The sequence below is a fragment of the Pristis pectinata genome, chromosome 17 (assembly GCF_009764475.1).
Source record: "Pristis pectinata isolate sPriPec2 chromosome 17, sPriPec2.1.pri, whole genome shotgun sequence".
NCBI classification, from domain to species: Eukaryota; Metazoa; Chordata; class Chondrichthyes; order Rhinopristiformes; family Pristidae; genus Pristis; species Pristis pectinata.
The window spans coordinates 4,568,565-4,592,766 of NC_067421.1; the positions used below are offsets into that span (position 1 = coordinate 4,568,565).

At 43.9% G+C, this 24,202-nt stretch overlaps 1 protein-coding gene across 3 annotated transcripts in view; it reads left to right on the plus strand.

Moving 5' to 3' along the window:
- The first annotated feature begins 3,028 nt into the window (after window positions 1–3,028).
- si:dkey-91m11.5 (PH_BCR_vertebrate and RhoGAP_Bcr domain-containing protein) overlaps window positions 3,029–24,202 on the plus strand; it is a 362,049-nt gene continuing 340,875 nt past the window's right edge. The window contains exon 1 of one of the 3 annotated variants that reach the window (XM_052032051.1): window positions 3,029–4,747. In XM_052032051.1, coding sequence (XP_051888011.1) covers window positions 3,319–4,747 — 1,429 coding nt within the window. In that variant the 5' untranslated portion in view covers window positions 3,029–3,318. The remainder of the gene's footprint in view (window positions 4,748–24,202) is intronic. The other 2 variants (XM_052032049.1, XM_052032050.1) reach the window with 2 other exon arrangements.

The following is a 24,202-nucleotide window of genomic DNA, read 5'->3' on the forward strand; positions in this document are numbered from 1 at the left end:
AAACTTGTAGATGGAGTTAGAGCAGAATCTGGCCACACAGTCATGAGTGTATAGGGAGTAAAGTAGGTGTCTTGTGGGGAACCAGTTATGAGGATAATTGTGGCGGAGATATTGTTGCTTATCCTTGCTGATTGCAGTCTGTTGGTCAGGTAGTCAAGGATATAGTTAAAAAGGAAGGTGCTGAGTCTCAGGCCTAGGAGTTTGGAGATAAGTTTGCTTGGAATTGTAGTAGTGAAGGCTGAGCTGTAGTCGATATACAATGCTCCAGAGATAAGTGTAGGGCCAGGGAGATGGCATCAGCCATGGACCTGTTTTAGTGGTAGGTGAATTACAGTGGGTCAAGGTTGTGTGGGAGGCTAGTGTTGATGTGTGCCATGACCAGCCTCTTGAAGCACTTCATGATGGTAGATGTCAGAGCCACCAGGCGCTAGTCATTTAAGGCATGATATCTTATTTTTCTTGGGTACCAGGATGTTAGTGGTCGTCTTAAAGCAGGTTGGCTGATGGGGATTTAATAGGAACCTGAAGGGCAACTCCATCACTGAGAGGATGGACTGTATATGGAATGAACTGCCAGAGGAAGTGGTTGAGGCAGGTACATTAACAACATTTAAAAGACACCTGGACGGGATGCTTGGAGAGGAAAGGTTTAGAGGGATATGGGCCAAACATGGGCAAATGGGATGGGCATCTTGGTCAGCATGGCACAGTTGGGCCAAAGGACCTGTTTCCATGCTATAAGACTTGATGACTCTATTGTGCCGTTCTGGTTGCCATGCTATTGGATGGATGTGATTAAGCTTGAGAGGGTGCAGAAATTAGTCATAAGGACCTTGCTGGGACTGGAGGGCTTGTGGTATGAGGAGAAACTCAATAGGTTGGTTCTCTTTTCCCTGTAGCAAAGGAGACTGAGGGATAACCTATCAAGGTTTATAAGATCCTGAGGGATGTAGATAAGGTGGAAGATCACATACAAACATAGGGGAGTCTAAAACCAGACAGCATGGGTTTGGGGTGAGAGCGGAAAGATTTAAAGGGGACCTGAGGGGCAGGATTTTCATGTGGTGGGTGAATGGAATGAGCTTCTAGAGGGATGGTGGTAGCAGAAACAATTACAATGTTTAAAAGACATTTAGACAGGTAAGTGGATAGGAAAGGTTTAGAATGATAGTGGCCAACTGCAGGCAAATGGGACTTTCTCAGGTAGGCACCTTAATCAGCATGGACAAGGTGGGCTGTGGGGCCTGTTTCTGTGCTGTATAACTTTATGGGGAAAATAACAGTGAGTGACAAACAAGCTAAGGAAAGGAGATTTCAGGACTTTAACCCTGTAATGGCCAAAAAACAAGTTAGGTTGGCATTAGGCTTGGAGGGAAATCTGGAGATATCAGTTTTCCTGTGACACATTCGATAAAGACTGGCCTTCTTATTTCAGGACCCATGATCTATATTTTCATTTAAAGGAAATCATACGCTTGGAAATCTGAAGTAAACATTCCCAAATGCTAAATTAGATCACAAAGCAGGCCCTTCAGCAGCTTACAGGGAGTGAAAGAGAAATGTTTTAGGGCTTCCCTCCTTAGGTTTTGTAACAGCTCCCTTGCCCCTCCCACTTTAGCAATGACATCTTTCTATTTCAAGTTTGTCCAAATGATTCAAAGCTGACTTGGCTGAGATCTAAAACAAGGATTTGCATTTTACATAGGAGATAGTACAGGAAAAAGCCGAGAATCTAGCTTCCTGTTTGTACCAATGCCACCAGATGGCACAATATGCTGCAAAGCACCATGCTGCCTCCTCAGGCTTCCCAATAACTTAAGAGAAATGTCCAATACAAAACATGATAAGTTATTGTTCATCATTTTAAGGTAAATTTTTAGTTTTCTCTCCTTTCTTGAAAGCTCTATCACTATGATCCAGTTGCACAGTTGCTTCAACACTTTGCACAGCTGGGATCTTAAGAACATTTGACAAGTTACCAGTGAGTGTGATTTGTTTTGACCAAAAATATCTTGCACTTAGAGGGCGATATTGCCTCGCTGCTGACAGTGATTATTAGCCCTGATGAATCCATTTTCTTCATGTCCTTATTTTGGCTGCAATTTGACCAGATTCCTTTTGGTTGCCTTTAGGTTAATTGGGACTTAATTGTTGAAGGAACTCAATACTTTATTGAATGGTGCAACTCCTTGTAAAACCATCAGTACAACTCTGATCAATGCCAGAGTCCTGAAATCAGAAACCATTCTGAGGAAAAAGTACATATTTGAACTTTAATAAGCAGAGTGGCTAAACTAGAATATCAAGCTGCAAATATCAATAGCAAAAAGTGTGCACATTTAAAGGCACTCTTGTTTTTGTGTCAGAAAATTCAGTATGTAGATCAACTCCAGAGACCTGAGCTGGGCTGATACTCTCCATGCACCTTGGAGTGCTGCACAATCGGAGGTGTTATCTCCTTTGATAAAAATGAGACCCTGCACTCTCAATCAGATGCCAATCATTCCAACTTACAATTCCGAAGAGCAGGGGTCATTCTGTCTTGTTTTATCTCTCAAACAGAAGCAAAATGTTGCAATACAGGGAATCTGTAGTTCACAGCAAACATGTTAACCAGCCAGGCAGCATCTACTTACTGATAAGGCAGAGTTAACGACTCCTCTCAATGGTCTTTCATGAGAAATGAAAGGGATTATCTTTTCACGCTGTCAGATACATCTTGTCATTGACTTTTCTGCCTACAAATTGTCTGCTGCACTTTCGACCTTCCAGCAGCGACCACCTGGGCTTTCCCTGTGTCCTCACAGTCTGGGCACACAGACTCTGCACACCTGTATAAATGCACATTTTTTTCTCTCATTAAAGCATGAGGCGCGAATAGCCACCCAGTCGCCGACGGGATGAGTGAGGGTCGCCGCACCCAGGGCTGGCAGCCCGACCCGACGGGGAAGGCGCTGCCCGCTCCCAGGGACAACGGGCTGGGCGATGGGAAAGGACGGACGGGTCCGGGCAGCTGATTGGCCGAGCCAGCCATCAGTCAGCTCGCCCTTCCGCCGCGCGCGGGGCGGGGGGGCGGGCCGTGTTTTGTTTGTCGCGCGAGGAGAATGGAAGCGGGCGGCGGGGCGGCAGCGCGATCGGGCGTCTCCGGCGGCGGCGCCAACGGTCGCCCGTAACGGCGGCGGCGCGCGCTGCCCGGCGGCGAGTGCGGGGAGCGAGTGCGAGCGGGCGGGCGAGCTGCCCGCTGTCCGCGCCGAGTCCGCCTCATTGTTCTGTGTGCATGAGTTGCCTCTGGCCCCGTTGTTCGACCACTCCCGTGAGATGAAAATGGTGGAACCGGTGGGATTCGTGGAGGCCTGGAAGGCGCAGTTCCCCGAGTCCGAGCCGCCCAAAATGGAGCTGAGGAGCGTCGGCGACATCGAGCAGGAGCTGGAGAGTTGCAAGTGCAGCATTCGGAAGCTGGAGCTGGAGGTGAACAAGGAGCGGTTCCGCATGATCTACCTGCAGACGTTGCTGGCCAAGGAGAAGAAGAGCTATGACAAGCAAAGATGGGGCTTCAGGAAGTCTTCAGTGCTCGTGGAACAAGTGGGCACAGAACAACCGCAGGAACCTGCCCCCGGAGAAGGGGAGGAGGGCGAAAGAACCAAGTATCACCCCGCCGAGGACAATTCAAAGAGGCACCCGGGTGGAGAAGAGTGGTTGGTGGACTCCAGGAGCGAAGTGGAAAGCTCACCAACCAGGCAAAGGGCATCTTCGTTGAGGAAGGTGGTGGCAGTGCCTGAAAGAGATGCAGTGCGAGGTTTCAGCCAGGATTGTGAACAGATGGAAAGAAAGGATAAAGCCACGGCTGGCACAAGTGTAGCTGCATTGAGGTCCAATTTTGAAAGGATTAAAAGAACCAATTCCCACTCCTCTGGGGATGGGAAAGGTATGGAAAAGCCTCTGTATGTCAATGTAGAATATCACCACGAGAAAGGATTGGTGAAAGTCAACGACAAGGAGGTATCTGACAAAATCAGTACCATAGGGAGCCAGGCCATGCAAATGGAACGGAAGAAGTCATTACACTCTTTGCCAGTCAGTACAGAATCAGCAGAGTATCATATGCCTGTGTACAGAGGTAGGTCCACAGAAAGCAGCTGTGGTTATGACCCAGAATATGATGACGTGGATCTTAATCCAAGATTCTTGAAGGATAATCTTATCCATGCCACTGCCAATGGAGGCAAACCAGACAAGATACCTTGGCAGCAAGAATTCCAACCATATGAAAGTGTTTTTATTGGTGGAATGTTGCAGGATAATGATGGTAAGCCAAGTAGTGACTTGCGAGACTGTGGGAAACTCCAGGCTACTACAGATCAGGAGAAACATCTAACGTGGCCTCGGAGGTCTTATTCACCTGGTAGTGCTGATGATGTTGGTGGAGGGTATACTCCAGATTGTAGTTCTAATGAAAACTTAACTTCAAGTGAGGATGATTTTTCTTCAGGTCAGTCGAGCCACATTTCCCCCAGTCCCACCAGCTATCATATTTTTAGAGAAAAAAGTCGGTCTCCTTCTCAAAACTCTCAGCAGTCATTTGATAGTAGCAGTCCACCTACACCACAGTCACAAAAAAGACACAAGCACCAGGTTACCATACAGGAAGCAACGATAGTTGGTCTCCGGAAGCCAGGACAGATTTGGGCAACTGAAGCTGACCTTGCTCGTAGGAATACTCAAGAGGATAGTTTCCATGGAGATCCAGGTAACCATCTTTTCAGTTTTTGTTTAGGAACATCTCAGTGGAGGTAATAAAAGTCTTACTGAAGGATATGCCACAGCCACTGTATTGTATACCATTGTTGCTAACCCGACTGCATTTATTTTGTCAGGCAATGGAAAACCTCTTCTATTTAACATGGAGGTAAAACCTTTGGAAAAAGTTTTGTACCCTAATGAATGATGCATAACCAGATGCAACATGCAGATTAGTCTAGTTCATTTGTAAAGGAAATTTAAGTTCAGATTTCTGAATTTAATTCCTTACTGTGAACTAATAAGGAATTGAGATGTTTACTATTTTAGACTTGTGATGTATTTGAATGAAATAAGAATTGAGTGAAATATATTTTAAAATATGTGATCAATGCAACATATTTGTCACTTATTTCTGTGGGTTTCTTTATGTTGATGTGAGCATAGGTGATTTTGGTAAAGCTACACCTATAAGCAGAGAACCTTATATTGAAGGCAGTAACTGTCGACCATTCACCAATATATTGAGATCATACCACATGGACCACTCAGTTCCCAACGATTCACTGCTATACAATCAATTATTCTCTCAGTTGAAAGGGAAATTTAGAACTGCCATCTGCTGTTCCTTTCAACTCATCTATTCATCTGTCTCGGGCTGCCCTGAGCTTGGTTGTGTTTAAGTTGAGTTTATTGTCATGTGCACATGTGGAGAGGTACAGTACAATGGAAAAACTTACTTGCAGCAAATATAGAGGATATCCTGTGGTTGACTAAGGTGGTCCTGTACATAAGAACCAGTGCAGGTCTCTGTCTTAAATTGGGGGAAGGGCGTCACTTGGCAAAGGTAGACTGGAGCAGCTACTTGCTGGTAAGTCCACATCTGCACAGTGGAATGTATTCAAAGGAGAAATAGTAAGAGTTCAGTGCCAACATGATAGCCAATGATAACAAAAGTGAACCCTGGATGTCGAAGGAAATCTGATAGAGGAAAAAAGGGAAGCAAGTGGCAGGTATAGAGAACTAAAGGTAGGGGATGCCTGTCAAGAAAATAAGTGTAGGAAGGTGCTTAAAAAAAATTAGGAAGGTCAAAGTCAAGTTTATTGCTGAATGCACAAGTACACGTATGGACAGGTGCAGTGAAAAACTTCACAGCATCACAGGCACGTAGCATCTGATAAGCTGCAACCACAAGAAAAACACAATTGTGTTTAATTTACAAGAAAGAACACAATTAGAACAAACAAAAAACAAAGTCCATTTTAGTGCAAAGTGATCAGTGTTCATAGTGTTGCTAAACTGTAGTGATTAGGTTTGCGCTGGTTAGTTCAAGAACCAAATGGTTGACCGGAAGTAGCTGTTCTTGAAACTGGTGGTGTAGTGGTGACTGGGCAAAGAGAGATCGTGAAATATTGGCAGACAGAATTAAAGCAAATCCAAAGGCATTTTATTGTCAAAAGAATAACAAGGGGAAAAAGTAGGGCCCATTAGGGATAATGGGCAACCTGTACCTGGAGCCAAATGAATACTTTTCATTGATATTGGAGTGGGAGGGAAGAGCCTGGTAACTACAGACCTGTGAGCCTCACAACAGTAGTAGGGAAGTTACTAGAAAAACCTCAGAGGGACAGGGTTAACGATCACTTGGAAAGGTAGGGACTGATCAGAAATAGCAGCACATCAAGAGCAGATCGTATCTGACCTATCTGATTGTTGCCTCTTCAAAAGATTCGAAGTGTATTGATGAGGGTAGTGTGGTTCAAAAGATTTGGGCCCATGGGATCCAGGGCAAGTTGCTAAATTGGATATAATATTGGTGTGCCGTTATGAGGCATCCTGGTGAATATCTTCTGCACTCTTTCGAGGACTAACGTACCTTTTCTCTCATGTGGTAACCAAAACTGTGTGTGTATACATGTATACATATAATATTAAAAATGTGGTCAGCTGACCAATGTTCTGTACAGCTGCAACATGACATCCGAACTCTTATATTCTGTGCCCTGCTCTCTGAAGGCAAGAGTACCAAATGCTTTCTTACTACTCTATCTACCTATATTGGCTTCCACCACCTTCCCTGGCAGTGCATTCCAGGTACCTACCACTCTCTGTGTGTAAAAAGAAAACACTCGACTTGCACATCTCCTTGCAGCCAGGTTTGCTAGGGTGGTTTGGGAGGGTTTAAACTAGTTTGTGAGGGGGGTGGGAACTGGAGGAGTAGGTCAGAGGAAGAAAGGGATGGGAGAGAAGTTAGATCTAACAGGTAGAGAAGCTTTGAGGAAGGATAAGCAGCGTACAAGCTATAAAAGTAGTAAGGCAGATGGACTAAAGTGCATTTACAAATGCAAGAAGCATCAGGAATAAGGGAGATGAACTGAGAGCTTGGATAAGTACATGGGACTACGATATTGTGGCTATCATAGACACATGGCTGACATCAGGGCAGGAATGGATATTGAATATTCCTGGTTTTCAGTGTTTTAAAAGGGATAGGGAGAGGAGGAGGAGGGGTGGCGATACTGGTCAGGGACACTATTACAGCTGCAGAAAGGGTGGATAATGTAGAAGGATCCTCTCTGGAGTCAATATAGGTGGAAGTTAGGGAACAAGAAAGGAGCAGTTACTCTACTGGGAGTATTCTATAGGCCCCCAGATAGCAGTAGGGATACTGAGGAGCAGATTGGGAGGCAGATTTTGGAACGATGCAAAAATAACAGGGTTATTATAGTGGGAGATTTCAACTTCCCAAATATTGATTGGCACCTGGTTAGTGCCAAAGGCTTAGATGGGGCGGAGTTTAAGAGTGTCCAGGACTGATTCCTGTCACAGTATGTTGACAAGCTGACGAGAGGAAATGCCATACTAGATCTAGTTTTAGGTGATGAACTGGGTCAGGTGACAGATCTATCTGTGGGTGAGCATCTGGGGGACAGTGACCATTGCTCCATAACCTTTAGAATTGTCATGGACGGGGATAGGAGCAAAGAGGATGGGAAGATATTTAATTGGGGAAAGGCGAATTATGAGGCTGTAAGGCGAGAACTTGAGAGTGTGAATTGGGATGACATCTTTGAAGGGAAATTTACTATGGAGATGAGGTCAATATTCAGGGATCTCTTGCAGGATGTTAGGGTTAAGTTTGTCCCGGTGAGGCAGAGAAGGAATGGCAGGGTGAAGGAACCACGGGTGACGAGAGGTGGAAAAACTAGTTAGGAAGGAGAAGGTAGCATACATAAGGTGTAGGCAGCAAGGATCAGACAGGGCTCGTGAGGAATATAGAGTAGCAAGGAGGGAACTTAAGAAGGGGCTGAGGAGAGTGAGAAGGGAACATGAAAAGGCTTTGGTGAGTAGGGTTAAGGAGAATTCCAAGGCTTTTTACTCGTACGTGAAGAGCAGAAGGATGGCTAATCGGACCTAAGGTGGGAGGATGTACCTGGAAGCTGTGGAAGTGGGTGAGGTTCTCAATGAATACTTCTCTTCAGTATTCACCAAGGAGAGGGGTCTTGATGATGCTGAGGACAGTGTTGGTAAGGTTAATGTTCCAGAGTATGTAGATATCAAGAGAGAGGATGTGTTGGAGCTGTTAGAAAATATTAGGACAGATAAGTTCCCGGGGCCTGATGGAATATTCCCCAGGCTGCTTCGTGAAGGTAGGGAGGAGATTGCTGAACCGTTGGCTAGCATCTTTGAGTCCTCGTTGTCCACGGGGATGGTACCAGAGGACTGGAGGGTGGCAAATGTTGTCCCCTTATTCAAAGAAAAAAGGTAGTAGGGATAGTCCAGGGAATTACAGACCCGTGAGCCTTATGTCTATGGTGGGCAAGCTGTTGAAAAGGATTCTTAGAGGTAGGATCTATGATCATTTAGAGAATCATGGACTGATTAGGGACAGCCAGCATGGAATTGTGAAGGGAAGATCTTGCCTCACAAGCCTGATAGGGTTCTTTGAGGAGGTGACTAGGAAGATTGATGAGGGTAGTGCAGTAGGTGTGGTCTACGTGGATTTTAGTAAGGTGTTTGACGAGGTTCTGCATGGTAGGCTTCTTCAGAAGGTCAGAGGCCAGGGGATCCAGGGAGGCTTGGCCATGTGGATTCAGAATTGGCTTGCCTGTAGAAAGCAGAGGGTTGTGGTGAATTTGGATTAGAGGGCTGTGACTCGTGGTGTCCCACAAAGATCGGTTCTGGGACCTCTACTTTTTGTGATATTTATTAATGACTTAGATGAGGGGGTGGAAGGGTGGGTTAGCAAATTTGCAGATGACACAAAGATCGGTGGTGTTGTGGATAGTGTGGAGGGCTGTTGAAGCTTAGAGGGAAATTGATAGGATGCAGAGCTGGGCTGACAAGTGGCAGATGGTGTTCAATCTGGAGAAGTGTGAGGACTTTGGAAGGACAAACTCCAAGGCGGAGTACAAGATAAATGGCAGGATTCTGGGCAGTGTAGAGGAGCAGAGGGATCTGGGGGTCCCTATCCACAGATCACTGGAAGTTGCCACACAGGTGGATAGGGTAGCTAAGAAAGCTTATGGGATGTTAGCTTTCATAAATCGTGGGATTGAGTTTAAGAGCTGCGAAGTAATGATGCGGCTTTACAGAACTCTGGTTAGACCACACTTAGAGTACTGTGTCCAGTTCTGGTCACCTCATTATAGGAAGGATGTGGAGGTGTTGGAAAGGGTGCAGAGGAGATTTACCAGGATGCTGTCTGGATTAGAGAGTATGGATTATGAGGAGAGAGTAAAGGAGCTAGGGCTTTACTCATTGGAGAGAAGGAGGATGAGGGAGACAAAATATTAAGAGGAATGGATAGAGTGGACAGCCAGTGCCTCTTTCCTAGGGCACCAGTGCTCAATACAAGAGGGCATGGCTTTAAGGTAATGGGGTGGGAGGGGGGGAAGTTCAAGTGAGATGTCAGAGGGAGTTTTTTCACCCAGAGAATGGTTGGTGCATGGAATGTGCTGTCTGGGGTGGTGGTGGAGGCTGATACATTGGAGAAGTTCAAGAGATTGTTAGATAAGCATATGGAGGAATTTAAGATAGAGGGATATGTGGGAGGAAGGGGTTAGATAGTCTTAAGTGTGGCTTGAAGGGCAGCACAACATGGTGGGCCGAAGGGCCTGTATTGTTCTATGTTTAACCCTTCCACCTCTCACTTTAAACCTATTTCCTCTAGAATTTGACATTTCAACCCTGGGAAAAAGACTTTGAATATCCTCTAATTTTGTGTGTTTCTGTCAGGTCGTCCTCAGCCTCTGACGCTCCAGAGTTTGTCCGACCTCTTCGTATATAGCTAACATGCTCTAATCCAGGGAACATCTGGGTGAACCTCTTTTGCACCCTCTCCAAAGCCTCTACATTCTTCCTGTGATGCAGCAACCAGAACTATATACAATACTCCAAATGTGGCCTAACCAAAGTTTTATACAACTGCAACATTACTTCCTGACTTTTATGCTCAGTGACTCAATGGATGAAGGCAAATGTGCATATGCTTAGTAAATTGCCCCAATACTGTAGACTCTAATTTTGTTCAATATGGAACTATTAAAGGCATTAAAGTTCAAATGCACATCCACAGGTTCCCCCTTATCTGTTCTGCTGGTTACAACATCAAAAATAAAACTAACATATTTATCAAACATAATTCCCCTTTCATGAATTCATTGGCTATGCCTAATCCTGTTGTTATTTTTCTCAATATCCTGCTGTTTCTGTGATAAAACATTCCAGCATTTTCCCTGCTTGTGAGGTTATCCCAATTGGTCAACATTTCCTTGTTTTCTCCCTCTCCACATTAAGGGGTTACATTTGCCACCTTTCAGTCTGTGAGAACTGTTATAGAATCCATGGAATTTTAAGAAGTTGACATCTAGTGCATCCATTATCTCTGTCGCTGCCTTCAAAATATTACAATACATGTTCTGGGAATTCATTGTTTTTCAATTAAGTCCAACAATTTCTCCAAAATTAGTTATTTACTAAGAATTTTCTTTGAGCAACATTCACTGTATCACAGAATGGTTATAGCATAGAAGCATGCCCGTATGAGCTCTCTACCAGAATAACTCATTCAGCTACAATGCTGGCCCATTCCCTGTAGTCTTGTAATTTTTTTCTCCACAATATTGTTATCCAATTCCTCCTTTAAGGCACTGTGGAACATGCCTTAACTACATCTGCAGATTCCAGACTTGTATCAATTTTAAAAAAAAGTTTTTTGTTATGTCACTCTTAATTCCCTTTGCCTTTATTGTTTGCCTGTGACCCCCTCCATTAAAGGGAACAGCCTTCCACTGTCCTCTATCCAGATTTCTCATCGTTTTATATACTTCTATCAAAGATCCTCGCAGCTTTCCCCTCTCCAAAGAAGATGGTCTCAGACATTCTAATCTATCTTTGAAACTATAGTCCCTCATTCCAGGAACCTTTCTGTACCCTCTGAAATGCCCTCATATCTAGAATTGAAGGCAATACTCGAGCAGTGTTTTATGAAGGTTCAGCATAATTTTCTTGATGTTAAATTCAACACCTCTTTATACTGCCCTGTGTATGCCTTATTAACCAACTTCCCAACCTACCTTGCCACTTTCAATGACTTGTGCATGTATACTCTCTGGGTTGTCTGTTCTTGCACCCCTTTTTAAAAACTTACCCTTTATTCTGTTTTGCCTCTCCTCATTCTTGCTACCAGAATGCATCAACTCACATTAAACTTAATTTGCCATGTGCCTGCCTTTTCCACCAACCTGTTTATATATTGCTGCAATCTGTCTCTATTCTTTTTGCAATACACAATGCTGCCAAGTTCTGTGTCATCTGAAAAGTTAGAAATTGTGGCTTGCACCTCTGAGCCACAGAGTCATACAGCACAGAAACAGGCCCTTCAGCCCAACTGGTCCACACTGACCAAGATTCCCATCTAAGCTAGTCCCATTTGCCTGTGTTTGGCCTAGATTCCTCTAAACCTATCCATGTACCTGTCCAAGTACTTTTAAATGTTGTCAATGTACCTGCCTGAACCACTTCCTCTGGCAGATCATTCCATATACTGACCACCCTCTAGGTGAGAAGGTTACCCCTCAGGCTCCTATTAAATCTCTCCTCTTACCCTAAACTTATGCCTTCTAGTTCTTGATTCTCCAACCCTGGGAAAAAGACTGCGCATTCACCCTATCTATGTCCCTCATAATTTTATACACCTCTATAAGATTACCCCTCATTCTCCTGTGCTCCAATGAAGAAAGTCCCAACCAATATCTCTCCATAATTCAGTCCCTCAGGTCCTGGCAACATACTCGTAAATCTCGTAACTTTTTCCAGCGTAATGGCATCGTTCCTATGGTAGGGTGACCAAAACTAAACACAATATTCCAAATGCGGCCTCACCAACATCTTGTACAACTGCAACATAACATCCCAACTGCTATACTCAACGCCCTAACTGATGAAGGTCAGCCTTCATCAAAAGCCTTCTTCACCACCTTGTCTACCTGCAATGCCAGTTTCAGGGAACTTTGTACTTGTACTCCTAGGTCCCTCTGTTCTACAACACTCCCCCAGTGCTCTACTGTTCACTGTGAAGGTTTTTTGTGAAACCTTCACCCTCTGCTTCCTACTGTCAAGCCAATTTTCTTTCCAATTAGCTAGTTCTCCCTGGATCCTATGCAATCTAACTTTCCAGAGCAGCTTACTATGCGGCACCTTATCAAAAGCCTTACATGAAGTCCATATGTCTACTGCCCTGTCCTCACCAACTTCCTTGAATACTTCTTCAAAAAAACTCTCTCAACTTCATAAGACATGATCTTCCATGCACAAAGCTGTGCTGACTCTCCCTAATCAACCCCTGTCTTTCCAAATGCATGTATATCTTATCTCAGAATCCCCTCTAGTAACTTACCTACCACAGATTAACATCTAATGGCTTATTGGTGTATAGTTCCCAGGTTTTCCTGATCAGGCCCTAGAGATTTATCTACCTTTGTATGTCTTAAGACATCTAGCACCACCTCTGCTGTAATGCCCAAGACCTCCCCATTAACTATCTCAAGGTCTGAAATCTTCATGTCTTTCTCCACGGTAAAAATAGGAGAAAAACTCAGAGGATCTCGCTCATCTCCCGTGGTTCTTTTCCCCTAATGTAAGATTTCTTTGGATTCTCCTTAATCTTCTCTGCCAAAGCCATCTCATGCCCACGTTTTGCGCTTCTGATTTCCTTCTTGAGTATACTCCAATCTCTATACTCCCTCAGGAGTCACTTAATCCCAGCTGCCATGCCTCTTTTTTTTCCATGACCAGAGCCTCCAGATCCCATATCATCCAGGGTTCCTTCTTCCTGGAAGCCTTGACCTTCAATCTAACAGGAACATGCAGATCTTGAACTCTTGACATCCCACTTTTTAAAAGCCTCCTACTTGCCAGACATACTTTTGCCTACAAAGAACCTATTCCAATCCACTTTTGCAAGATTCTGTCTAACACTGTTAAAATTTGCCTTGCTCCAATTTAGAACTTTAACTTGTGGACCAGATTTGTCTCTTTCCATAACTAATTTAAAACTAATAGAACAATGGTCGCTGGTCCCAGAGTGCTCCCCCACTGTCACCTCAGTCACCTGCCCTGCCCTATTTTCCAATAGTTAGGTTGAGCTTTGTCCTCTCTGTGGTAGGGCCTTTGATAAGTTGTGTGAGGAAACTTTCTTGAACATACTTAACAAATTCCACCCCATCTAAGCCCTCACCACAACGGCAGTCCCAATCTACATTAGGAAAGTTAAAATTCCCTACTGTGATAACCCTATTATTCTTGTGGTCTTCTGCAATCTCTCTGCATATTTGTTCCTCTAATTCCCATTGACTATTAGGAGGCCTTTAGTACAATCCCAACAAAGTGATCACCCTCTTCTTATGCCTCATTGGATGATCCCTCAGTAATTGTATCTCTGACTACTGCGTGATGTTCTCTTTAATCAGAAATGCAGCTCCCTTTCCTCTCTTACCTCCACTTCTATCCCACCTAGAGCACCTGTACCCTACCGTTTAGCTGCCAGTTCTGTCCCTCCCTTAGCCATGTTTCTGTAATGGCTATAATATCCTAGTCTGACATACCTATCCATGGCCTGAGTTCACCCGCTTTACCTGTTAGGCCTCTTGCATTGAAATAAATGCTGTTTAATAAGAACATAAGAAATAGCAGGAGTAGGCCATCTGGCCTGTGGCGCCTGCTCTGCTATTCATGGCTGATCTGGCCGTGGACTCAGATCCAACGACCTGTCTTTTCTCCATAACCCTTAATTCCCCTACTATGCAAAAATCTATCTAACTGTGTCTTAAATATGTTTAATGGGGTGGCCTCTACTGCTTCCCTAGGCAGAGAATGCCACAGATTCACCACTCTGGGGGGAAAAGCAGTTCTGTCCTAAATCCATTCCCCTGAATCTTGAGGCTACCTACCCTAGTTCTAGTCTCACCCACCAGTGGAAACAACTTTTCTGCCTCTATCTTATTTGTCCCTTTCATAGTCTTGTATGTTTCTATAAAATCTCCTCTGATTCTTCTGAATTCCAGCGAGTATAATCCCAGGTGACTCAATTTCTCCTCGTAGGCTAACCCCCTCATCTCCAGAATCAACCTGGTGTACCACCTCTGCACTGCTTCCAAAGCCTGTATATCTCTTCTCAAGGAAGGAGACCAGAACTGCACGCAGCACTCCAGTTGCAGCCTCACCAGTACCCTGTACAGTTGCAGCATATTGCTCTTAAATTAAATCCTTTGAGCAATGAAGACCAACATTCCATTTGCCTTCTTGATAACTTGTTGGACCTGCAAACCAACCTTTTGCGATTTGTGCAATTCTCTCTGCACAATGACATGCTACACATTTAAATAATAACCTGATCTATTTTTCCTTCCAAAGTAGATGACCACGCATTTATCAACCTTGTACTCCATCTGCCAGACCCTTGCCCACTCACTTAACCCATCTATAGCTCTCTGCAGACTCTCCACATCTTCTACACAATTTGCTTTTCCATTCAATTTACTGTCATCAGCAAACTTAGATACTCTGCACTCGGTCCCCTCTTCCAAATCGTTAATGTATATCGTGAACAATTGCGGGCCCAGCACCAATCCCTGTGGTACTCCGCTCCCCACTGATTGCCAACCAGAGAAACACCCATTTTATTCCCAACTCTCTGCCTTGTATTAGTTAACCAATCCTCTGTCCATGCTAATACATTACCCCAACTCCATGCATCCTTAACTTACGGATAAGTCTTTTATGTGGCACCTTATCGAACACCTAGAAATTTCAAGTATACAACATCCACCTGTTGCCCTCTATCCACTGCACTCGTTATATCCGCAAAGAACTCAAATAAGTTTGACAAACGAGACCTACCCTTCCTGAATCCATGCTGTATCTGCCTGACGGAACTACTTCTATCCAGATGTCTCTCTATTTCTTCCTTAATGATAGCTTCAAGTATTTTCCTGACTACAGATGTTAAGCTAACTGGCCTGTAGTTACCTGCCTTTTGCCTACATCCTTTTTTAAACAGTGGTAGGACATTCACTGTCTTCTAATCCACTGGGACCTGTCCAGAGAATTTTGGTAAATCATCACAAATACCTCTACTGTAACTTCTGCCATTTATTTTGGTACCCTGGGATGCATTCCATCAGGACCGGAGACTTGTCTACCTTAAGGTCCACTAGTTTGCTTAGCACTACCTCTTTAGTGATAGTGATTGTATCAAGGTCCTCACCTCCCATGGCATCCAGAACATCTCTCTTTGGCATTTAGATGTGTCGTCCACTGTGAAGACTGACACAAAATAGTCATTCAAAGCCTCAGCCATTTCCGCATTACCCAATATTAATTCCCTCTTCTTGTCTTCCAAGGGACCTACATTCACTTTAGCCACCCTTTTCCACTTTATATAATTATAGAGTGGAGTTCAACCTGGAAAAGTGTGAAGTGATACACTTCGGCAGATCGAATTTGAAGGCAGAATACAAGGTTAATGGCAGGACTCTTCACAGTGTGGAGGAACAGAGGCATCTTGGGGTCCACGTCCATAGATCCCTCAAGGTTGCCACGCAGGTCGATAGGGTTGTTAAGAAGGCATATGGTATATTGGCCTTCATTAGTTGGGGTATTGAGTTCAAGAGTCGCAAGGTAATATTGCAGCTCTATAGAACTCTGGTTCGAGTATTGTGTTCAGTCGGAGTATTGTGTTCAGTTCTGGTCGCCTCATTATAGGAAAGGTGTGGAAGCTTTAGAGAGGGTGCAGAGGAGATTTACCAGGATGCTGCCTGGAATGGAGAGCACGTCTTATGAGGATAGGTTGAGTGAGCTAGGGCTTCTCTCTTTGGAGAGGAGGAGGATGATAAGTGACTTGATAGAGGTGTACATGATGATAAGTGGACGGTCAGAGACTTTTTCCCAGGGCAACAATGGGGGCATAATTTTAAGGTGATGGGAGGTCGATATAAGGGAGATGTCGGGAAAGTTTCTTTCTCAGAGAGAATGGTGGGTGCATGGAGCGCACTGCTGACAAAGGTTGTGGGGGCAGATACATTCGGGACATTTAAGAGATGAATGATAGAGAAACGGAGAGCTACGTGGGAGGGAAGGGTTAGATAGATCTTGGAGCAGGATAAAATGTTGGCACAACATTGTGGGCTGAAGGGCCTGTACTGCGCTGTGATGTTCTATAAAAACTTTTGCGATCTGTTTCTAATATTTTGTGCTGGTTTACTTTTGTAATCTTTCTTCCCTTATTGTATGGTGGTTCTTTGTTGCTTTTTAAAGTTTTCCCAATCTACCAGTTTCCCACTGCTCTTTGTATGCATGAGCTTTTAGTTTGATACCTTACTTTATTTCCTTAGTTATCCAAGGCTGGCTCTCCCCACCCTTACTGTCCTTGCTTTCAACTGGAATAAAACTTTAGTTGAGCAATGTATTAAAAAAAAATCTCTTTAAGTCTTCCAATGTTCCTCAAATGTCCTACCTAATCCAACAGTCTTTCCTCCATGCCATGCTGCTGCCACCTGTCATGTCTGCTGACATTGAATTCTGTCTCAACTACCAGCCTCCCATTTACTTCACTTCTGCTTTGGATCCTACCCTGCTGCCAATCTAGTTTATACCCTCCCTAGTCTAGGTCATTCTTCTTTTAAACAAAAGCAGTGCCCTCAATACTGATCTTTGGGCAACCCCACTATTAGCCTTCCTCCAGTCTGATAAACAACTACTTCCCAAGAAGTTAAAGCAAGGATTTTTAGAGAAGTATGGGAAGACATCAAGGAGCACTGACAAGGGTGGTGCCAGAGACCTAGCGAATGTTTCTCCCTTGTTCAAAATAAAAGACAACAATAAGCCTAGCAGCTGCAGGGCAGTCAGTGGCAGGAAATCTTTTGAAAACATTGATCTGGGCCAGGATTAATAGTCACGCAACGGTAAGTTAATTAATTAAAGGCAAGCCATCATGGATTTGTTAAGGGCAAATTGTGTTCAACCAGTTTGGTAGAGATTTTTTCAAAGGGTTCATGAGGGTAATGTCGTGTACATGGGCTTCCAGAATGCTTTTGGTAAGGTACCACATAACTGGCTTATCAGCAAAGCTGAAGTAAGTGGCATAAAAGTGACAGTGAGAGCATGGATTCAGAGTTGTCTGGGTGAATGGTTGGCTTTCAGTCTGGAGTGTCCTGGAGCCAGCCCACTGGAAATTGAACTGAGGTGATTCATGTGGACATCCCCTTGCCATTCCAGGAGCCAGGTGGTTTCATTTCCTGCAGGAAGCTTGCCACACATCTCTCTTTCCTGAAGACTGAGAGGTGGTGAAATCTGAAGAGAGACTCTGCTGCTGTTGATGTTTTGGGAGGCTATCTTTGTGGCAAGAATACTTCAAATCCTGTTACTGATGCCGTGTAGGGAAGGAGTCCCTAGTCACTCTCCACTTCCTCAGCCCAATGATGAACCCTTGAACTGGCACCGATCAATTGGAGTCATGCCTGCATCCCTCCTTGCAGACCCCATAAGCAGTGCCAGTTATGATCAATGGTTGATGGAGACTTGAGAGGGGCTGTTAGGGTGTCCACTGCCTCCCTGATGATCAATTCTAAATTGTCCTCAGTGCCCCAGACTGAGTCCTTGTCTCCATTAGTGGCTGACATTCCCATCCCACACTGCAGTGAGTGCTTTGGCCACGCCAGCTGGTTTCACCTCTTTCACATTCCCAATCCCAGTATCAGTGGCAGATGAACCCTGCTCTGGAAATTCTGAGCCCATTTGTGGCAGTGGGAGAGGATTCTCTGTGCCGTGAGTGGCCCCACCTCGATGTAACCAAACTGTCTACCTGCCATCCTAACTGGTGTACTTCCAAGAACCCTGCTCGGTTTTCCTCACACTAAATCATCCTGCACCTCCCTCAAGCAACAACATGCCAAAGTTAACACCAACATGTTATTTGTGGGTGTCTTTATGTTCCTGCGGTAAGCAGAACACAACTCTCAGCTAAACAATGTCTAATACAAGAATATATCAATTCCTTTCAATGTACACTCAGTTCAAGTATCCATATACTAGAACTGGGAAAGTGGCTCTTGGAAAGGCTCACACAGGAAGCTGTTACTCCAGTTGTAGTTTAAGTGTTACATATTGAGTTGTCAGAATGAAGTTAAATTAAGATTGTGTTTCCTGGCTTTTTAACCAGTCTTTTAATGTGGTCTCGGTGTTGTGTACATATTCAAAGTTAGCTGCTGCCCTTCCATCCCAGTTCTTGGGATCTTTTAATAGTTTTAAAATGTAATGTAAAAAAACACATTTTGTGAATAATGAATTAATAAATACTGTCTTGCAATTTATTGCTTCAAAATATTTTGACTGTTTCTAATCTTGGCTGAGTTGGATTCATCAACATCAAACAGAATCTCAGCACTTAATCCTCATTTGGCAGATTTTTGCAAGAAGGCTTAAAGAATGCATTTGGTGTGACTAGCACATTCCACATGCCATGCTTATTTGAAATGGTCTTTTAGAAGGGAAATAATTTTGTGACAAGTGTAAATTCAAGTGACATAACTGTAAAATCAAGGATGATATCAAAAAGCAGTTCTTCACATAAATGGTGGAAATCTGGATTGCTCATACCCCAAAATGGAATTGAAATAAGTCCACTGAAAATGTCAAAACTGAATGTAAGCAAGGATATATTCTGTGTTAAGAAATTTGGATGTACAATTCAAATAAGGTGTATAAGATGATGAGAGGTATTGATAGGGTAGATAGTCAGAGGCTTTTCCCCAGGGCTGAATTGGTAGCCACAAGAGGACATAGGTTTAAGGTGCTGGGGAGTAGATATAGAGATGTCAGGGGTAAGTTTTTTACTCGGAGAGCGGTGAGTGCGTGGAATGGGCTGCCAGAAACGGTGGTGGAGGTGGATACAATAGGGTCTTTCAAGAGACTGTTAGGTACATGGAGCTGAGCAAAATGGAGGGCTATGGGTAAGCCTGGTAATTTCTAGGGTAGGGACATGTTTGGCACAGCTTTGTGGGCCGAAGGGCCTGAATTGTGCTGTAGGTTTTCTGTTTCTAAGTGCAATTAAGCAGTATATCAGCCATAACCATGACAGGGTGTGCTTTAAGGGATTTACTTGCCTGCTTATGGTCCAGTGATGACTTTTCTGATCCAGTGCTAGTTGCTTTCCATTGGTAGGAATTCACATTTTCATGATTTACCTACCTGATTATTGCCTGTAGAGAAGGAGACAGTTAGTAGCTAATTACCACAATCATGCTGCAGACCTCTGATAAGCTTTGAGTATCTGGTGACGAAGAAAAACAGACCTACATTTTAAGATTAAAAATTTTTATATTGTGTTTCACAACCTAAAGATTTCCTCAACAGTTTAAAGCAAATTAAGTTATTTTGGAGTTAAGAACTGGAAGTGGGTGTAGGCTATGCCTGCTTTGCCATTCATTAGGATCAATGCCACTTTCTTGCATTAATCCCAGATTCCTCAGGTCCTTTTAATATCTTTAAAAAAAATTGTCATCTCTATGTTGAATTTATTTAGCAACTGGGTCTTCAAGCCCTCTTGAGCAGAGAGTTCCAAAGATTCACCCACTCTGGGTGAAGAAATTTCTGCTCATTTTTCTCCTGAATGACCAACCCTTTATATTGTCCCCAGCCAGGGGAAACGTAACTCTGCATCTAATCTAACAAGCCCCATAAGAACTTAGTGTTTCACCTCATTCTTCGAAACTGAAAAGTGTAAGCCCAATCTGTTTAATCTCTTCATGACAAACCCACCATCCCAGGAATCAAGCTGGTGTAGCTTCCTTCATTGTAAGCATTTCCTTTTACAAGTTTGGAGATCAGATCTGTACCCAGATGCAGTGTCACCAGGGCTTTATGTAACTGGAGAACTCTACAGCAGTGTAGAAGACCAAATTACTACAAATAACTTTGCATTGAGCACCAGTTAATCTTTCTTTTATTTATTGAGGGATAAATATTGACCAAAGCTCTGGTAGGTGTCCTTCCATATGAATTACTGAAAGTTCACATGAGGATACAGCAAGCAATTAAGAAGGCATATGGTATCACTGAGACACGAGACTACAGAACTGGAGCAAAAACCAAACTGCTGGAGGAATTCAGCGGGTTAGACCTGGAACAATACAACACAGGAACAGGCTGTTTGGCCACAATGTCTGTGCTGAACATGCTGCTAATCCCTTCTGTCTGAACATGAATCACATCCCTCCATTCCCTGCATATTAATGTGCCTGTCTAAATGCATCTTGATGAGACTGTCATTTTTGCTTGAGTATACATCTTTGTCAGCATGGACAAGTATGGGCTGAAGGGCCTTTTTCTATGTTGTACAACTCTATGAATCTAAGCTAATCCCATCTCCCAGCACTTGGCCCATATCCCTCTAAACTACTGTCATCCATATACCTGTCCACATACTTCTTAAATGTATCAAATGTACCTGCCTCAACCACTTCATCTGGCGGCAGGTTCCATATATCTACCACCCGCAATGAAGAAAAAAAAAGTTGCCCAGCAGGTTCTTAGTAAACCTTTCACCTCTAACCTTAAAACTATGTCCTCTAGTTTTTGATTCCCCAACCCTGGGAAAAAAAGACCATTCATCATATCTATGTTCGTCATGATTTTATATACCTCTTTGTGATCATCCCTCAGTCTGCTACATTCCAGGAGTAAAGGCCCAGCCTGTCTAACCTCTCCCTATAACTCAGACACTTGACTCCCAGCAACATTGTTGTAAATCTTTTTTTGCACTCTTTCCAGTTTTATCACATCCTTATAACAAGGTGACCAAAAGTGAACACAATACTCCAAGTGTGTCCTCACCAGTGTCTAGTACAATCACAACATAACCTTCCAACCTTCCAACCAACAACATAACCTTCAATGCCCTTACTGATGAAGGCCAGCATGCCAAAAGCCACCTTCACTGTCCTGTCTACCTGTGACTCCGCTTTAAGGGAAATACATACCTGTACGCCAAGGTCCCTCTGTTCTACAACAGTACCCAGGGCCATTTCGTTCAACGTAAAATTCCTATCTTGATTTGTTATTCCAAAATGTAGCACTTATCTGAATTAAATTCCATTTGCTATTCCCTAGCCCACCTATACTCTTTGCTGTCTATGACACCACCTATTTTAATATCATCTGCAAATTTACTATTCCTCGTATATTCTCATCCAAATCATTAAGATAGATGACAAATAACAACAGGCCTAGCACTGACCCCTGGGACACACCACTAGTCACAGACGTCCAGTCTCAGAAACATCCTTCCACCATCACCCTCTGTTTCCCAGCATCCAGCCAATTTTATATCTAGTTTCCCAGCTCTCCTTGGATGCCATGTGATCTAACCTTCAAGAGCAGCTGACCATGTAGAACCTTATCAAAAGCTATCCTGAAATCGATATATACTACGTCTACTATCTTCCCCTCATGGATCTCCCACACATGAATCCATACTGGCTACCCCTAATCAACCCCTGCCTTTCCAAATATAAGTATATCTTATCCCTCAGAATACTTTACAGACTAAAGGAGTTAGAGCTTTACTCTTTGGAGAGAAGGAGGATGAGAAGAGACATGATAGAGGTGTACAAAATATTATGAGGAATGGATAGAGTGGACAGCCAGCGCCTCTTTCCCAGGGCACCAATGTTCAATACAAGAGGGCATAGCTTTAACATAATGGGTGGGAAGTTCAAGGGAGATATCAGAGGAAGGTTTTTTACCCAGAGAGTGGTTGGGGCATGGAATGTGCTGCCTGGGGCGGTGGTGGAGGCAGGTACGTTGGTCAAATTTAAGAGATTACTAGATAAGCATATGGAGGAATTTAAAATATGTGGGAGGGAAGGGGTTAGGTAGTCCTAGGCAAGGGTTAAAGGTTGGCACAACATTGTGGGCCAAAGGGCCTGTATTGTGCTATACTGTTCTATGTTCAACTCACCTACAATGGATGTTAGACTAACAGGTCTATAATTACCAGGTTTATCCTTATTGCCCTTCTCAAATAAAAGCACAACATTTGCTGTCCTCCAGTCTTCTGACACCTCGCCAGAGGATAGCAATGTTGCAAATATTTCGATGAGGGCCCCCACAATTTCTTCCCTAGCTTCCCATAGTATTCTGGATATAGCTTGTCTGGACCTGGAGATTTGTCTTCCTTCAGACATCTTAACACGTGCGACACCTCTTCTACTGTAATATGGACTGCTTCCAAAACACCTCTACTAACTTTGCGAGGTTCCCAAGTCTTCACATCTTAGTCCATGGTAAAAACAGAGGAGAAATAGCCTTTGAGAATTCTGCCCATCTCCAGCAGCTCCACACACAGATTTTCATCATGGTCTTTGAGGGGTCCTATTCTCTCACTAGTCACATTTTCCCTTAATATACTTAAAAAAAAATCTCTTGGGATTCTCCTTACTTTTCTCTGCCAAAGCCGTCTCATGCCCCCTCTTGGCCCTCCTAATTTCCTCCTTGAGTATACCCTGACATCCTCTACATACCTCCAGTGATTCACTTGATCCCAGCTGCCTGTGTCTGACCCAAGCCGCCACTTTTTTCTTGACCAGGATTACAATATGCCTTGACATCCAGGGTTCCCAACTCCCGCATCTTTGCTTTTTACTTTAACAAGAACATGTAGTCCTTGAACTCTTGCTGTCTCATGTTTTAAAAGACCTCCCACTTGCAAGGTTCCTTTGCTTGCAAACAACCTAGCCCAATCAACCTTTGCCAGCTTATGTCTAATACTGTCAAAATTCGCCTTGTCCCAATTCGGAGCTTGAACCTGTGGATCAGTTCTGTCCCTTTCCATAACTATTTTAAAACTAACAGAACTATGGTCACTGGTCCCAAAGTGCTCCCTACCTTGACCTCAGTCACTTGCCCTTCCTTATTTCCCAGGAGTAGATCAAGCTTTGCCCCCTGCCTGGTAGGGCCCTTTGCTGCCTGGGGTAACTTTCCTGAACACACAATAAATTCCACCTCATCTGGACCTTTAACATTATGGCAATCCTGGTCAATGTTAGGAAAGTTAAAATCTCCTACAGTGACAACTGTATTATTCTTACAACTTTCCCCAATCTTCCTGCACATTTGTTCCTCTAATTCCTGAGGACTATTTGGGGGCCTATAGCACAATCCCAACAAGGTGATCGTCCCTATTTCATAGAACCATAGAACAATACAGCACAATACAGGCCCTTCGGCCCACCATGTTGTGCCAGCCTTCAAACCACACCTAAGACTATCTAACCCCTTCCTCCCACATATCCCTCTTAATTTAAATTTCTCCATATGCTTATCTAACAATCCCTTGAACTTGTCCAATGTATCAGCCTCCACCACCACCCCAGGCAGCGCATTCCATGCACCAACCACTCTGAGTGAAAAACCTTCCTCTGACATCACCCTTGAACTTCCCACCCAGTACCTTAAAAGCCATGTCCTCTTGTTTTGAGCATTGGCGCCCTGGGAAAGAGGCGCTGGCTGTCCACTCTATCTATTCCCCTCAATATCTTGTATACCGATATCATGTCTCCCCTCATCCTCCTTCTCTCCAGTGAGAACAGCTCTAGCTCCTTTGGTCTCTCCTCATAATCCATATTCTCTAATCCTGGTAAATCTCCTCTGCACCCTTTCCAACGTCTCCACATACTTCCTATAATGAAGCGACCAGAACTGGACACAGTACTCTTAAATGTGGCCTAACCAGAGTTTTGTAAAGCTGCACCATCACTTCGTGGCTCTTAAACTCGATCCCCGACTTATGAAAGCTAACATCCCATAAGCTTTCTTAACTACCCTATCCACCTGCAAGGCAACTTTCAATGATCTGTGGGTATGAACCCACAGATCCCTCTGCTCCTCTACACTGCCCAGAATCCTG